Here is an 18416-nt window from a genome sequence, read left to right on the forward strand (position 1 = left end):
AAAAAAGTAAAAAGAAAGCCAGTGAAATTAATTTTAATAATACATTTTATTTAACCTAATATATTCAAAAGATTATCATTTCACTGTGTGATCAACATCAAAAGCTTTTTCAGTTAATTTTATTTGGTATGTAATAACTGTATATGGGGTACAGAGTGACATTTTAATACCTAGAAGTGATCAAATCAGGATGATTAGCATATCCGTCACCTCAAACATTTATCATTTCTGCTATGAACATTCAAAATCTTCTCTTCTAGCTTTTCAAAAATATATAAGAAATTATTGTTAACCACATTTACCCTACAGTGCTATGAAACACTAGAAATTATTTATTCTATCCAATTATAATTTTGTATCCATTAACCAACATTTCCCTACTGCCCGCTCCCCACTACCCTTCCCAGCCTCTAATAAGCATAATTCTACTCTCTATTTCTGTGAGCTCAATTTTTTTAGCTTCCACATGTAAGCAAGAACATATGGTGTTTATCTTTCTGTGCTTGACTTACTTAACATAATGTCCTCTAGGCTCATCCATGTTGCTGCAAATGACAGAATTTCCTTCTTTTTTAAGGCTGAATAGTATTTCATTTTGCATATATACCACATTTTCTTTATCCATTGATCTACTGATAAACATTTAAGTTGATTTCATATCTTGCTCTTCTGAATAGAGCTACAATAAACATGGGGGTGTAACTACCTCTTCCATACATTGATTTCCTTTGTTTTTGATAAATATCCAGTAATAGGATTGCTAGACCATACTTGACAACAACAAAACAAATAATCTGATTTTAAAATGGGCAAAGGATCTGAATAGACATTTCTCCAAAAAAAGACATACAAATGGCCAACAGGTATATGAAAGGATGCTCAACATCACTAATCATCAGGAAAATGCAAATCAAAACCACAATGAGATATCATCTTACCCCAGTTAGAATGGCTATCCAAAAAATAGAAAATAACAAATGCTGGTGCAGATGTGGAGAAAAGGGAATTCTTATACACTATTGGTGGGAATGTAAATTACTACAACCACTATGAAAAACAGTATGGAAGTTTTCAAAAAATTAAAAATACAACATCAAACGTTATTAATATTTCAAAACAAAAAAATAAAAAATAAAACAGAAAAAGAAGAGGCGGGTGGATCAGTTGAGGTCAGGAGTTTGAGACGAGCCTGGCCCACATGGTCAAACCCCGTCTCTACTAAAAATACCAAAAATTAGCCGGACCTAGTGGCAGATGCCTGCAATCCCAGCTACTCCAGAGGCGGAGGCAGGAGAATCACTTGAACCCGGGAGGCAGAGGTTGCAGCGAGCCAAGATCGTGCCATTGCACTCAAGACTGGTTGACAAAAGCGAAACTCCGTCTCAAAAAAAAGAAAACAAAACAAAAGAAAACAAAGTTCACAATATTTCATATTCTTTTTTTTTTTTACTCAATCACTAAAATACAATATGTATTTTACACTTACAACACATGTTAATTGAGCCTATCCACAATTCCTGTGCTCATTAGCTATATGTCACTAGTAGCTACTGTATTGAATAGCACAGGCTTAGAGGAAGGTTTCTCACTCTCGGCACTATTGACATTTTGGACCTGATAATTCTTTTTTTTTTCTTTTTTTCTTTTTCTGAGACAGAGTCTCGCTCTGTCACCCAGGCTGGAGTGCAGTGGTGCAATCTCGGCTCACTGCAACCTCCACCTCCTAGGTTTGAGCAATTCTCCTGCCTCAGCCTCTTGAGTAGCTGGGACTATAGGCGCCTGCCACCACGCCTGGCTAACTTTTGTATTTTTAGTAGAGATGAGGTTTCACCATATTGGCCAGGCTGGTCTCAAACTCCCGACCTTGTGATCTGCCTGCCTCGGCCTCCCAAATTGCTAGGATTACAGGCGTGAGCCACCGTGCCCGGCCAGACTTGATAATTTTTGGTTGCAGGCTCCTGTGCACTGTGCGTGATTAGCTGCATCCCTGCTCTCCACCCTCTAGATGACAGTAGCAATTCTCCCCCAGTTGTTGCAACTGAACATGTCTGCAGACATTGACAAATGTCTCAGTGGGAGTGGGGCAAAATTGTCTCCAGTGGAGGGCCAAAGGTCTAGAAAAACAGGGGAAAAAATACATGTGTGAAATGAGTCTTAGGATGATCTGAGAGGAAATTTTCATTTTAGAACCGAACACTGAACCATGACAGTAATACTTATAACAATTAAAAGTCTATCCAGTTCCCATGTTTTAAATTCACAAAAAGGAGAAAGAAGAGAGGAAGAGGAGGGGTGGCAGAAGGAGAGAGAAATGAGAAGAAGGAGAAGACAGAAAAGGAGAAACCTCTTTTTATATACCTTTGTGCTTATTTTGGGCCCCTATCCACAGAAAAAAATAATGACCCAGCATTGAACCCACTTTGGTGGCTGGCATCAATATGTAATTATTTCAAAAACCCTGAGGATCTTGACTTTGAAAACAAGCCAATGGTTGGGTTGCAACATGCCTCAGACAATGACTGTGGGTTCAGGTTGTTGGGGACACCCAGTGTTCTCAATCCTAGAACTGCTTACTTCAAATAACAGCATTGAATATCAGAAGCAATAAGATGCCAAACTCTGGGTGCACTGATCTCTTCCAAAGTCTTTCTTATCAACCAGGACCTTGGTAATTGGAAGCCTCAGTTAACTACACAATATTTTTGAAGTCCTTAACTTTGTATATGTATATATATAAAGTCTACATAAATATATATAACCTCATATATAAAGAACTTTGAAAACATATATATAAGCTTTATACATATATTAAGGACTTTGAAAACATTAAATATATGTGTGCATGTGTGTGTGTATATATATATATACACAAAAAAATCAAAATTATAGAAGATTAATTCAAGGAAAGAAAGAAAAAAATGGGGAAGGGCTGAAGGGAAGAACTGAATCAAGAACATATCTTGGAAAACCTAACACTTGTTATAATCTTATCCACCTGAATTTATATGTGTCTATACAATATTCAGAATGTTGACTTTTAGGTACAAGAAGATCCTGAATCATCAAAAAATAGCCTATTGTTTTCACTCTACTTCACAGTTTTTTTAAGTTTCTTTAACAACAAGAGCTAAAAGCTAAACAGTTTCTAGTTGCCCCTTGGTTAATAAGAACATTACACTAACCAGGAGTTTCCACTCCTCAAGTGTTCTAGCTCATGGGGGATTTACTTCAACTGAGCTCATTTGAAGATACTAAGAGTCTAGCTGTTGAGCTTCCACACTAGGTACTCTAGGTACAGCAGACAACAATCTGTGTCATTCCAAGTATCTTCCCAGGGACACTTAGGACTATTGGTATAGGAGGAATCGTTCAAGTGGCTCCGGCAGACGTAGCTTGTGGATGGCTTGATGACATGCTCGACCGAGACACTTCCGGACACACAGGCGGCAGAGCTGCGAAAGAGCAGGTGGGCCTGAGAGAGAAATGAAAATGGTGTTAACTTCATAGTGGTGGGAGATGGTGTGGAAGGGGGAAATCAGAGAACTGGAAGAGGGGAAACTTTCTAAAAGCAGAAGAGAAGCTGGATCTGTATAGGAACTATAGAATGATGTAGCAGACACTAAATACAGGCAGTGGATCCCGATTTGCCCCTCTGGAAGGGATGCATTTCTTTAAGATGATCTTCCAAGGGTACTTAGATTACCAATGTTGAAGAATGAGGCTAACCAGAGGCAAGTTAGGAATGCAGTGTGGGGTCTAACGGGAATGCATCTCATTAATGTATTGAATGTGCCAATGAAAGTAATACACTGGGCCAGGCGCAGTGGCTCACGCCTGTAATCCCAGCACTTTGGGAGGCCCAGGCGGGCAGATCACGCGGTCAGGAGATCGAGACCATCCTGGCTAACACCGTGAAACCCCGTCTCTACTAAAAAAAATACAAAAAATTAGCCGTGCGTGGTGGTGGGCACCTGTAGTCCCAGCTACTTGAGAGGCTGAGGCAGGAGAATGGCATGAACCCGGGAGGCAGAGCTTGCAGTGAGCCGAGATGGCGCCCCTGCATTCCAACCTGGAGACAGAGTGAGACTCCATGTCAAAAAAAAAAAAAAAAAAAAAGAGTGCACATTCTGGGGTCAGATGGCTCAGAATCTTACCTAATTCTATTATATAGCTAGCTGTGTGACCTTGCCTATGCTTTTCTTTTCCCATTTGTACCTGGCATAGCAACCAGCTACTACCGTATAAAGTTCCCACTGCTCTAAAGTTTTAAAAATTCAGTGAGATTGATCTATGTTTCAAATTTAGCCCAGTGCCTGGCACACGTAAAGCTGAATAATGATAATTGTCTTAATATTCTCCAAGCACACAAATAATCAATATAGGCTCAAAATATTTTCTTACTGTATAGATGTAAGAAGTTCTCTTCTGAATTTCAGATGCTCGCCTTACCTCTTCTGGCATCATAGTTGCTCTTAATGCCCATGGTGGAAATGGGAATGAAGCAATGAGGTATGCAGACCCACCTACTCCCTGATCTGGGGAACAGGCACGCAACCTCACCATTTAGTCGGGTTTCTGAAATACTCTGTGTCCTCCCCTACTGACTCTGACTCAAGTCTTTTGAATTTGCCATCAGATTGTCTCCCAACATTACAAAGAGTTTTGGTTTGCTCAATCATATGCTTATGCCAGGACAGAAATGGAAATTCAACATTTTTGGGGTAAAAACAAGGTTTTCTGGTTTTCTTTTTTTGAGATGGAGTCTCGCTCTGTTGCCCAGGCTGGAATGCAGTGGTGGAATCTCGGCTCATTTCAACCTCCGCCTCCCAGGTTCAAGCAATTCTCCTGCCTCAGCCTCCTGAATAGCTGGAACCACAGACACCAGCGACCACATCCGGCTAATTTTTGTATTTTTAGTAGAGACAGGATTTCACCATGTTGGTCAGGCTGGTCTCCAACTCCTGACCTTGTGATCCATCCGCCTTGGCCTCCCAAAGTTCTGGGATTACAGGCGTGAGCCACCACACCCGGCCGGTTTTCTGGTTATTTTCTTGTTATGGAAAATACAAAGCAACACTCTGGTTATATGTAAATGCCCCTTGGTTTTTAGTGAATATACACAGCATATAAAATCCCAGAAGACAGGTCAGTGACAGCAGGGCTTGTCGCCTCCCACAATGCCACCTTCAATTAAAAAGAAAAAGGAAAGAGAAAGGAAAAAGAAAAAAAAGAAAGAAAAAAAAAGGAAAAAGAATAAAAGAAAAGAAAAAGGAAAAAAATGCTACAGATGAGACAGGAAGGGGAGAGAATGTGCTTATGGAAGAAGAATGGATACCCAGCCCTTGGTTACCTTCACGGAGCAAGAGCGCCTGCTCCACGCTGCTTTTTGGAGCCGCCAGATCAAGCGCACTTTTGCCCTGAGCATTTCTACGCTTCAGGTTAGCTCCATAGTCGGTTAGCAGGTGGATGACCTCCACGTTGGACTGCCTTGCTGCAGCATGGAGTGGGGTGTCCAGCCACTGGCCATGGTCGACACTGGCTCCTTAACAAAACAGATGGCCACAATTCAACACTAAATGGTAATGTAAAGCACAATGAGCTTCAAATATAGTAATTGCATATAAAGACATTTTAAGTACCATGACATATTTGACAAATCTTTGAAAACATGTGATTTAAGCCTAGAACCTCAGCAATGCCTACTAAGACTACTTGAAATTATTTGGTGAGAAAAGTGAATTTAGATATTTTTAATTATTTTAAATATTTGCTTTCCCGTACAAACTGTGTGGCATACAAAATAAAGTATTTGAGGCTCTTGTTACATAGTTATTATGTTTGGGGGCAAAAGATAAAGCTAAGTTTATTTAGTATTTATATTATTTGGGGCTCAAGAAATGATTTCTGAACTTACTACAGAGAATAGTAAATGATGGGAAGTAAAAAAGACAAAAACTTCCTCAAGATAAAAATTCACAATAAAGGTTTTTACTACAATCTCCACCTTTATGTCAGGGGCTAAGTTTGTTGAATCTTTAGTCAAATAATAGTTTCAAGATATTTCATTTTTCCAGCCAAGCACAGTGGCTCACACCTGTAATTCCAGCACTTTGGGAGGCTGAGGTGGGTGGATCACCTGTGGTCAGGAGTTCAAGACCAGCCTAGCCAACATGGTAAAACCCTGTCTCTACTAAAAATACAATAAATTAGCCGGGTGTGGTGGTGTGCGCCTGTAATCCCAGATACTCAGGAGGCTAGGGCAGGAGAATCGCTTGAACCCTGGAGGTGGAGGTTGCAGTGAGCTGAGGTCGCGCCATTGCACTCCAACCTGGGCAATAAGAGCGAAACTTCATCTCAAAAACAGAAAAAAAAAAAAGAAAAAGATAGTTCATTTTTCCACAGACTCTCGGTTTCTGTATATGCCTTTTAGAATTGCTTTTAAAATGACTAGATACTGTAGCAGGATAGATATAAACTAGCCTGTAGCAAATGTCTGTTGTTTTTACTGTCCAGCATCTTCTTGGCAAGCATACCTAGATTTCCCGAAGGGAAACCACCCTCTTGTGAGTTTCAGTTCTTGTGTTTCCAGTGAAGCCTAATAAATGCAGAGTAGGTTGAAATCTAGGCCTAAACCAATCAATGTATTGTATTTCCTTGGCCCCCATGAGGGGTTCAAAGATGGGCATGTGACTCAAAAAGAGCCAATGCTCTTTCTTGCTGTGTATGGATAAGGAGGGCTGTAAGCCCAGGTATTGCTGGCAGCCATCTTGTGACAACCAGGGAGAACAATACCAGGTAAATGGAGTTAACATCAAAGAAAGCAGGACTGAGAAATACAGTCATTTCTCTAGAGAAGTTTTGTTTTTAGCATTCAAACATAAAATGCTAACCGAATATTTTTCAACCATGACAAGAACTTCATCTTTGAAGCTACAGAAAACCAACAAAGTTAATAGGTTTCTTCATGAAAATAATTTTGGAAATTACCTAATTCTAGAAGTTTCTTCACACAGTCTACCCTCTGGTAGGTGCACGCCACATACAGGGGAGTTCCAAGCTGAGGCACCTCATGGTCAATGTTAACATTATTTGCCAGCAGGATCTCCATGCACTCTCTGTGACCTGGTGGAACACAAGATACCCTCACTCAAGTAAGGGACATATTAAATATTCACAGAATTATAGGATTGCTTATCTGAAATGGGCTTTAGAAATAACTTAGGTTGGCCAGGTGCAGTGGCTCAAGCCTATAATCCCAGCACTTTGGTAGGCTGAGGTGGGTGGATCACCTGAGGTCAGGAATTCGAGACCAGCCTGGCCAACATGGTGAAACCCCATCTCTACTAAAAACACCAAAATTAGCCGGGCATGGTGGCACACGCCCGTAATCTCAGCTACTCGGGAAGCTGAGGCAGGAGAATCGCTTGAACCCAGGAGGTGGAGGTTACAGAGAGCTGAGATCGCGCCGCTGCACTCCAGCTTGCCTGACAGAGCGAGACTCTGTCTCAAAATACATAAATAAAAAAAAATAAGTAACCTAGATCTCTTTTTGCAGTAGAAAAAAAAAATTTTGTTTGTTTTTGGAAATCTTAGGTAGAAACCCCCAAAATAATACCAATAAAAAGAGGAGCATGGCCATGCTTCCCCACTCCAGCTTCTCTTTGCAACCCGATTTAACTTTAACTAAACTAAGGGCTCCAAGTAGCACAGTTGAAATCACTCTCCAGAATGATGCCACCATTTTACAAATGGAAGTGACAAGACCCAGAGGGACAAACGACTAGGCCTATTATTACTCTGAAAAGCTAGTACTCAAACCCGAGAGAACCCTGTCCCCTCTCCATTATAAATCTCTCATTCTCTTCTTTCTCCATGATGTGAGATTGGGCATATGGCCTGCAACTTTATTTTGGTTAGTCTGGAAAATACCTATGGGAAAGAATAAAGAAGTCTTACGTGTAGAATATATTTAAATACACTTTCAAATTCAGTGGCTAACAACAACTATGTAAGCAAGCATTCTCTTTTGAGAGTTTGCCCAATAAATAGATAGACATGATTAATTCGCAACCTGTGAATGCTTCGTTCAGGTGAGAGTGCTTCTGAGGTATTGATGGGAGCTTGCAAAGAGTTAGTTCTCTTTGAAGATTTAAATGTCTCCCTTAAAAAATCATGTCATTACTAATTAATTTAGCCAACCTATTCTTTGCCGATAACATAAAAGTAAGCTTCATTTTAGACCTACCTGATTTATCACAAATTCTAAATTAAGTATAAATATGCATTAAAATGTACAAATCAGGACTGTCAATTCAAACTATTTGTTCACATAATTAAATATTATACCTGGATTACAGCATCAGTATGTCAAGGTATTGATTCAAACTATGACTCAGCTTGTTCATAGAGGTTTAGAGCTATAAGAATCCAGAAATAATATCTAGTAAGTCCCTAAAACTACTTGGAAAATACAGGGTATTTAACACATATTTTTGAATAATTCTTGTCCTTTTTTTGAAGAACAAGAAACAGCCTAGTTTGAGTTAAATTTAAATATTCTCAGAAAGTTTTAAAAATGAATACAGAAAAGTTAAATGGCTAGCACTAATACAAAGTGTATAAAATAATGAATTTGCTAATCATGCTTCCATTCTGTGGATATTTATCCTTAACATGCTTTTACAATACAGAAAAATATACAGAAACACACAAAGTATGTGTTTATTACGAGCATATATATGTTTTATAGGCACACAGATACCAAAAGCTCCAAATATAATCAGCCAAGCACTGCAGACATACCTAATTAATTCAAACCATTCCCAATACTTATCAATTTTTAAACATTTGTACGGAAATACAAATAATATTGATTTTTACTTCAAACATTTATATCAAATCAATATTAAATTTTTAATAAAGACTTTTTGTAATACCAGCACTTTGGAAGGCTGAGATGGGTGGATCACCTGAGGTCAGGAGTTCGAGACCAGCCTGGCCAACATGACGAAACCCTGTCTCTACTCAAAAATACAAAAATTAGCTGAGCACTGTGGCAGGTGCCTGTAATCCCAGCTACTTGGGAGGCTGAGGCAGGAGAATCGCTTGAACCCCGGAGGTGGAGGTTGCAGTGAGCCAAGATTGTGCCATTGCACTCCAGCCTATGAGACAGAGCAAGACTCTGTCTCAAAAAAAAAAAAAAAAAAAAAAAAAAGGCTTATATGGCCAAGCACGGTGGCTCACGCCTGTAATCCCAGCACTTTGGGAGGCCTAGGCAGGTGGATCACCTGAGGTCAGGAGTTCGAGACCAGACTGACAAACATGGTGAAACTCCGTCTCTACTGAAAATAGAAAAATTAGCCAATTGTGGTGGCGGGCACCTGCAATCCCAGTACTTGGGAGGCTGAGGCAGGAGAATTGCTTGAACCTGAGAGGCGGAGGTTGCAGTGAGCAGAAATCATACCACTGCACTCCAGCCTGGGCAATAGCATGAGACTCTGTCAAAAAAAAGAAAAAAAAAAAAGAAAGACATTTATATCGTTTCCAAAGTAGCTCATTATTCTACAAATTAAAGGACTTACATGATGTTTGGGAAATGACTAACATCAGCTATTATTTAATAAATGTGTATTAAATACATTTAGAACATAAAATACATAGATAAATTTAGATTTGGGTCTTTTGCATCATTTAAGGTGATCCACTGGAAAAAAAAATTGGCAAGTGACATGTTTAATAACCTGGAACAAATCTTTCACTTTTGCCTTTTGAAATAAAGTATTTCATCCCAAATTACACCAGCAAAGATCACTATTCTAGAGTGTTTTAACTTCACCATTGTATTTCTGATCTCAGTTAAGAGAACAACTCCCTCACTGGCTATCATCAAAATGTCGCTCTTTGGGTGTGTGACCTTTGACAAATGGCCTTGTCCTTTCAGTGGCATCTTCTCCTTCATGTCTAGTCTGTGCATATAGTTTTTAAATTCCTTGAATTTACTATTTTCCTTCACTTTGAAATTAACTGACAACACAGGAGTCTGGAGTCAGCTTCAAGATTTCCAATGCTATACTTTGGAAAGTTGCGGCCTTTTCTTTCCGATAATTATGACTTTGAAGTCATCAGTCCATCTAGATTGTGTAACTTATTATGAACAGTTACATTTACTATTCCATTAGAGATAGTATCAGCCTTGGGTTTCAGATACTTTCATAGTTTATTTTAGGTTAGTGGTTGGTATTTTATGGACTTTAGAGGATAAGCTATTCTTGCCTACCAGGGACAGGGACATAAGCATAGTACAATTCAAGTAAGTCACAACTACTGCCTTGGCTGTACCAGCCGCCACCAAAACACCAGCAAAGAGGCTCTGGAAAGGCCCTGCCAACAGACCATCCCCAGGAAATGGGACATCTGAGTCAGGAAAGCATTCCGAAGTTACAAGTAGAGTTCTTTGTGCCACACTGGTATTTCCTGAAGATTTAGACAAATTGAAGTTACTGCCGTGGGATTTCTAGGCCACACATATTCTAATGGTGAGGAAGATCAGGGTCACCCTTGAATGACTAACACTAGACCATTGATTCATACAGATTGGAGTGAGCCCATCAATGTTTCACATGCATTGTGGTGGCTCATTTACCTCTCTTCACTGCCTCATGGATGGGCGAGGCCAGGTGCACCTCAAACTGGGCCTTGGCTCCAAACTCCAGCAGCACATTGACACATGCAGCACTGCCGCTGCAGCAAGCGTTGAAGAGGGGCGTGGCTCCGTGAACTGTCACTCCATTGACCTAATGACGGGCAAAGAGAGAGCCAGAGGATTTGTTATTTCATTCTCACCATCTCCAAGTATGTCTTCCTGTGTATTTGCCTAGAGGAATTCCCCGTGCTGGTGAATAGGTGAGGGAACTACACATCTTTACAGTATTATGAAACTTCATGAAGTTATTGGGTGGATTGAGCGAGTTACTATATGTCAAACACTTAAAACATTATGTGTCGCCCAGTCAGCACTCAATAAGCATTTGCAACAACAATTATTTCCATTTTCCATTTTCCATTAATATGACTCCCCTCTGAATCATGAACAAACATGGCAGGAACCAAAAGCACTGGAGAAATCAGCTAGCTGTGGTCCCCAAATCCATGCTTACAAAATCCTTGGCAATTCTCCACAGATCTACTGTCTTTCTTGCCACAACTTCCCCTCTGGTCTACTATAATCCAAGCAAATTACGCATGTCAGCTGTTACTTCTAGAGATAGCATGACCAAGCCAAAGGGACATAGAAAACAGCCATCAACATGGGGTCTGCAACCATCTTTGGTACCTTGTAGGGATGTGGGAAGCACATGAGAACCAGCAGGGCTGGGAAACATCTCTGTGTATCAACAATAGATTGGAAAGAACATCAGGAACTGCAGGAGTGGTAGGGAGCTCTGATGCCATTGAAATGTAGGACAGTCAAGTTTTTGATGTGAAACAATTTTGCTTCAACAACTAAGGATACATGCTTGTGATAATCAGGATTCTAAATGTCCTTGCTTTGGACACAAAAAAAGACTTGTTTCCAGAGTTGCAATATAACCCGTGAAACAGGGTCTTGCTCTGTTATCCAGGCTGGAGTGCAGTGTTGTGATCATAGCTCACTGCAGCCTTGAATTCCTAGGCTCGAGCGATCCTCCTGCCTCAGCCTCCTGAGCAGCTGGGACTACAGGCATGCACCACTATGACCCACAAATTTAGAAGAATTATTTGTAGACAGGGTCTAGCTATGTTGCCCAGGCTGGTCTCAAACTCCTGGGTTCAAATGATCCTCTTGCCTCAGCCTGCCAAAGGGCAGGGATTACAGTTGTGAGCCACCACACCCAGCCTAACCCCCATTAAATTGGAAAGTTAAAGATAAGATGCTAAGATGGCAGAGACAGGCAAGGTCAGGGGAAAATGTGTGTCAATTCATATTGCTAGGGGTTTCTATATTTTTACTAAAAAGTATTTGGTAGGACTAGTTTGATTTGTGTTTTTCTAAGTATCATCCTCATCCCCAGTCTAGGAATTTGTCTTCTTATGTGATTTCCTATAAATTTCTCTCTTAGTTCACGTCAGCAAACATTTATTGAGCATCTACTAGGTGCTAATGTTTTGGAAACAATGATAAGACAATTGCCTCTCCTTGAGTAGGCTGAACAATTGCCTCTCCTTGAGTAGGCTGAATTCTATTAGGGAAGACAAACACAAAAAGAAGTTTTTATTGCTTTTTGTTTTTTGTTTTTTTCGGACAGAGTCTTGCTCTGTCGCTAGGCTGGAGTACGGTGGTATGATCTCGGCTCACTGCAACCTCCGCCTCCTGGGTTCAAGAGATTCTGCTGCTTAGCTTCCTGAGTAACTGGGATTACAGGTGCCCGCCACCACGCCCAGCTAATTTTTGTATTTTTAGTAGAGACGGGGTTTCACCATGTTGGCCAGGATGGTCTTGATCTCTTGATCTCGTGATCCACCTGCCTCGGCCTCCCAAAGTGCTGGGATTACAGGCGTGAGCCACCGCGCCTGGCGAAAAATAAATCATTTTGAAAATATAATAAAGAATTTAGATAACTATGGGAGTAGGACAAAGGAGAGGATAGACTTGGGAAAAACTTAGAAAGTAAAATTAGCAGGAGTTTTTCATTAATTAGATAGGGAGATGAAAGAAATAAGATGACTCTCAGGTTTGCAGCTTGGGAAACCACGAGGATGTTTCACCAGGCCTCTGAAACTAGGAACCCAAGATGAGGAGCAGGTCCCAGAGGGAAGAACATGATAAGCACAGTTACAGATGCACTGAGTTTGAGGTATTCATGGGACTGCCAATTGTGGGGGACTTTCTACTGAAGGTCAGCTTTCTCTTATTTCATTTCTCATTCTGATTTAAATGTTAAATGGTGTGATACAGTATTTATTGGCTGTTTCTTTATAAACTTGACAAAGACAAAGAAACATGTCTTATTCTTCTCTCTGTGCCCAACAAAACCTCCTCTCTGACCTGATATTGTCAGCAGTCTGCCTGTGACTCCAGTCATCTAGCTTGAAAGGAAATGGCTCTCACACAGCCTTCTTTCATCATTACCCATGAGCTGACTAAGCGGTGACTTAGAGAAGCGCTATCTAATGAAAATGCACGACCACTTGGCAGGGCACGGTGGCTCACACCTGTAATCCCAGCACTTTGGGAGGCCAAAGTGGGCGGATCACCTGAGGTCAGGAGTCTGAAACCAGCATGGCCAACATGGCAAAACCCCATCTGTACTAAAAATACAAAAATTAGCTGGGCGTGGTGGCGGGCACCTGTAATCCCAGTTACTCAGGAGTCTGAGGCAGGAGAATCGTTTGAATCTGGGAAGCAGAGGTTGTAGTGAGCTGAGATTGTGCCACTGCACTCCAGCCTGGGCAATAGTGTTAGTGAGACTCTGTCTTAAAAAAAATAAAGAAGGGGAAAAAAAATTGAAAAAAGAAAATGCATGACCACAATGGCCTCAGGAAAAGTAGTTTCACAAGGAAGACTTTTATATTCAGTTCTCCATGTGGAAACCCAATTTCCACATAAAATTTTTTTAAATTGCCATTAAGCACTTAAAAACATTGCAGTTCATAAAATAAATATTGCAAGGACTGAGTTAAACAACAAAATTAGAAACAAAGAGCATCCGGCAACTAAATACAGAAGATTTTTAGAAGTTGTGATTTTATGATTCTATTCTGGTATCTATATTATATAATGCACCTCAATCACGCTTCGAAAAAAGTTTGGAGATAAATTTAAAATAAGATAAAGTCCAATTCTTTAGATTTCCCCCAATGTATTGTTTATTAAAAGGTCATTTATTTTGATAATTTTGCTCAATAAAAATAGTTGTCCATTGAAGATGTTGAATTAAGAGTGTTTTCTATTGTTCTTTAAAATCTTGTTATTAAACCTCATACAGTGTTAGTGGGATTATGAATTAGTACAACCATTATGGGGAACAGTTTGGAGGTTCCTCAGAAAACTAAAAATAGAGCTGCCATATGATCCAACAATCTTACTGCTGGGTATATACCCAAAAGAAAGGAAAACAATACATCAAAGAGATATCTGCACTCCCGTATCTGATGCAGCACTGTTCACAATTGCGAAGACCTGGAAGCAACCCAAGTGTCCATCAGCAGATGAATGCATAAAGAAAACATGGTGGCCGGGCACGGTGGCTCACGCCTGTAATCCCAGCACTCTGGGAGGCCAAGGCGGGTGGATCACGAGGTCAGAAGATCGAGACCATCCTGGATAACACAGTGAAATCCCGTCTCTACTAAAAAATACAAAAAAAAATTAGCCGGGCGTGGTGGCAGGCACCTGTAGTCCCAGCTAATCAGGAGGCTGAGGCAGGAGAATGGCGTGAACCCGGGAGGTGGAGCTTGCAGTGAGCCGAGATCACGCCACTGCACTCCAGCCTGGGCGACAGAGCAAGACTCCGTCTCAAAAAAAAAGAAAGAAAGAAAAGAAAACGTGGTACAGTAAAGATTTCTTAAGGTCAGCAACACAGTTTTAAAAGGTTCCTGTGAGTTGCCATGTCTGAATATTTACACACAGGGGTGTAAGCTGAAGAGAGAGGAGTAGCCTAAATGATGGAATAAGGACATGGATAGAACCAGCCCAGCCCATACCCACAGTGGGTAAGCCATCTGGAAGGTAAACTGTCTTTAAACATGGCCAGACAGACCCAAGTGGGCAGGGGCAGTACTCACGTGTGCACCATTTTCCAGCAAGGCTTTGGCACAGGCCACGTGACCTCCAAGGCATGCCTCGTGGAGAGAAGACACCCGGTTAATTGTCACGAGGTTCACATTGACACCCTATAATTTAGAAAGAAGAGAGTTTATTTGTTTTTTAGAGACTGTGGTCTCACTATGTTGCCCAGGCTGGTCTCAAACTCCTGGCCTCAACTGATCTTCCTGCCTCAGCATCCTGAGTAGCTGGGATTTCAAGTGCAAGCCAGCAAGCCCAGGGGAAGAGAATGAAATGCTGCATTAGTGATAGCGATGAAAGCAATGTTGTTTCACATGTTTCTGACATTTTCAGAGTCTGTGGGTGTAATGTTAGCACCATAGAGAGAGAAGTAGAAGTTACAATCAAGGAAGCCTAAACACAGCATGAGAGTTTCACATTTATTTATCCAAGAAAATGTTAATTCCACATTCTGGAGCAGGTAATGTACTAGGACCTGGGTCTTCAAAACTTATGACATGTGTCTCTCTTCTCCCAGAGCCTACTGGGGAGGCAGAAATGAAAGACAAAAGAGCAAGAATATTGCTATACTGGAAGCATGTTCAAAATTCATTTGGGAGCATAGGATATCCTGGAATCTGGCTTGGGCAGTAAGAAAAACTTCGCAAATGAGGTAGTATTTAGCTAAGACTTGAAGCATAAAATGTTTCAAGCTGTGAAGACCAAGAAAGAGTATGCCATTAGGAAAGAATAGAAACTGCAAATTCAGCTTCCTGTTGCTTCCTGTGGCAGGGCCACAGTTGGATTTCTGGAACAGAAAGAACCCACAGAAATAAGAAGCAGGAGATGGGAGGAGATGAAGGAGGACAGTAAGCTGGAGCTAGGTCATGAAAGGCCTTGATTTCCAAGCAAGGAGTGCATGTCTTAGAGGAAATGGAGCACCTATGAAGTCTGCTAGGCTGCAGAGGGTCTGGAGCTAATAGATTAGCCCTTTTAGAAGCCTACTGGTAGCAGCGTGGAGGGTTGATCGCAGGAGTAGGGATGTAAGATCAAAGCAAGGAGAGCCACAGAGATGTCACTATGAGTCTAGGAACAGGCTGGCATGGGCCTGCTGTGGGTGTGAATAACAGTAGGTATGAGGTATAGATGATGGAGTGCAGACAAATTCAGGAGGTCGAACTGGATCTGGAACAAAACAATAACTCCCAGGCTTAAGAGTAAGTAGACTGTTCTCCCAGGATTCATGTGCTGTGTAGTAGCAGCACTGCTTTGGCCATGACTCCACCGTGTGCAGGGGTCCCTGAAGTCCTAGAGTCTGGGGCCAGCGGACTTCTCCTAACCTTCATTTCCTCACCCAGGTATGAGTATCTCCATCCCGTCCTAACACATTCTCCCTCCCCATACTACCATGTGTCCCCTTCCTTGTCCTGGACTCCATGTGACAGATGACAAGGTCAGCCTAGCTGCTGGACAACTCTGACTTCATAACCTGATTTTAATAACTTGACTCTTACCATTTCCCTCCCTCTGATGATCACTTTCTATCTGCTAAAGTGTTGACAAAAACAGTCAAACTCTGTAAAATATTTGAAGAGATTTATTCTGAGCCAAATATAAGTGACCAATGGCCTGTGACAAGCTCTCAGGAGATCCGGAGAACATGTGCCCGGGGTAGTCAGGGCACAGCCTAGTTTTATACATTTTAGGGAGACATGAGACCTCAATCAAACACATGTAAAATGTGCACTTGTTTGGCCTGGGAAGGTTGGACAACTCAAAGTGGGGGCCTGGGGCTCCAGATTATAGACAGATTGAAAATTTTTCTGATTGGCAGTTGGTTGAAAGAGTTATTATCAATAGAAATGTATGTCTGGGTTATGATAAGGGGTTGTGGAGACCAAAGTTTTATCATGTGAATGAAGCCTCCAGGTAGCAGGCTTCAGAGAGAATAGATTGTAAATGTTTCTTATCAGACTTAAGGTCTGTGTTGATGTTAAATTCTGCTCATCTTTTCCTGAGTTCCAAAAGGGAGGAGAGTATAATGAGGCATGTTCAACCCTCCTTTCCTGTCATGGCCTGAACCAATTTTTCAGGTTAGTTTTGGAATGCCCTGGCTGAGAGGAGGGGTACATTCAGATGGTTGCGGGGGTGGGGGCGGTGCTTAGAATTTTATTTTTGATTTATAAAAGGAATTAGGTCCCTGGTCTGTCCTTCCCAGCTGAGTCCTGCTTCTGATCCTCTGCCTTGTAACTGACCAACTGAAAGCTTCCAAAACCCAATGCCATGACCCTGAACCCCAAACTCCAACTTACACGCCCACCATCTCCTGCCAGATCTCTGGCTGCATCCTTACTGTGGCCAGCAGCTGTGATTTCCCATAACTGTCTGTCCCTTCATCATAAGGCATCTTTTTGACTCCTGAATTCTGTCTATTTTCATGTCCTGAATATGACGTCATTGCCCTAGATCTGTGCTACATATTTCAAACTGGGCATCTAGTAAGAGTTAGAAAAGGTCTTTTCATTTTTGTTTTCCTTTTGAGAAAACAAGAAAAAACATACTAGTCCACAAGGTGGCAGAAGTGTGCTAGAAAAAACTTTGTTATGGCGCAAAATCTCAGAATCCCTAAAATTGTAGAAACGTAAGGCTGGACAGGCCTGAAAGATCATCTAGAGTAGATCACCTCAACTGTGCATGAGAAAATGGAGAAGTAGAATGTTCAAATACTTTTTAAGACTGGTTGTCAGTGACAGCCAGCAGTGTAACCAAGAGCTCCTGAATCTTGGTTTAATGTTTTACTCACATTTACTCACAGTGGCTTAATGTTTTACTCACATAGGCTTAATGTTTTACTCACATCAGCTTAAAGTTTTACTCACATCGACCATATTATCTAAATGTAAAATAAAGTTTATAAAAGTAGACAAATACATTTTTTAACAGTGTATAAGGGTAAAAAAGTAGGGGTGTAAAAGGAAAAAGTTGAACTTTTCTATAAAGAATGCCCCTTACACATTTAATCATATTATTGAAGCTAACATGCTTATTAAGTATAATTAGTGCAATGTGGGATCCTGGAACAGAAATAGGACATGAGAGGAAAAACTGGTGAAATCCCAATAGTGAGCAGTTTAGTCAGTGGTATTGTATCACTGTTAACTTCTTATTTTTGACTAATGTACCATAGCTATATAAGATGTCAATATTAAAGGAAGTTGGGTGAAGGGTACAGTGTATATGGGAACGCTCTGTATCCTTTTCAACTCTTCTTTAAAATTATCCAAAAATTTAAAAAGCCCATTAAAAATACACCAATGAAAGTATTGAGGTGGGAGACTGAGAGAGAAGAGGTGGGTGCAAGACGTTTCATTGTGCACCTTTTTAGTTTTATTTATTTATTTTTGAGACAGAGTTTCACTCCTTCACCCAGGCTGGAGTGAAGTGGCACGATCTCGGCTCACTGCAACCTCCACCCCTCACAGGTTCAAACGATTTTCCTGCCTCAGCCTCCCAAGTAGCTGGGATTATAGGCGCCCACCACCACACCCGGCTAATTTTTGTACTTTTAGTAGAGACGGGGTTTCACCATGTTGCCCAGGCTGGTCTCGAACTCCTGACCTCAGGTGATCCACCCACTTCAGCCTCCTAAAGTGCTAGGATTACAGGCGCGAGC

General features: G+C 41.1%; 1 protein-coding gene across 3 annotated transcripts in view; it reads right to left on the reverse strand.

The window, feature by feature from the left end:
- Window positions 1–1427: 1427 nt before the first annotated feature.
- The window catches only part of ASB11 (ankyrin repeat and SOCS box containing 11), a 33126-nt gene continuing 16137 nt past the window's right edge, over window positions 1428–18416 (reverse strand). For 2 of the 3 annotated variants that reach the window (XM_050775830.1, XM_050775831.1), the window contains exons 3-7: window positions 14764–14871; window positions 10643–10793; window positions 6988–7122; window positions 5351–5542; window positions 1428–3472 (exon numbers count right to left, since the gene is read on the reverse strand). In XM_050775830.1, the coding sequence (XP_050631787.1) occupies window positions 3348–3472; window positions 5351–5542; window positions 6988–7122; window positions 10643–10793; window positions 14764–14871 (711 nt within the window). In that variant the 3' untranslated portion in view covers window positions 1428–3347. The remainder of the gene's footprint in view (window positions 3473–5350; window positions 5543–6987; window positions 7123–10642; window positions 10794–14763; window positions 14872–18416) is intronic. The other variant, XM_050775832.1, reaches the window with a different exon arrangement.

The sequence above is a fragment of the Macaca thibetana genome, chromosome X (genome assembly GCF_024542745.1).
Source record: "Macaca thibetana thibetana isolate TM-01 chromosome X, ASM2454274v1, whole genome shotgun sequence".
NCBI classification, from domain to species: Eukaryota; Metazoa; Chordata; class Mammalia; order Primates; family Cercopithecidae; genus Macaca; species Macaca thibetana.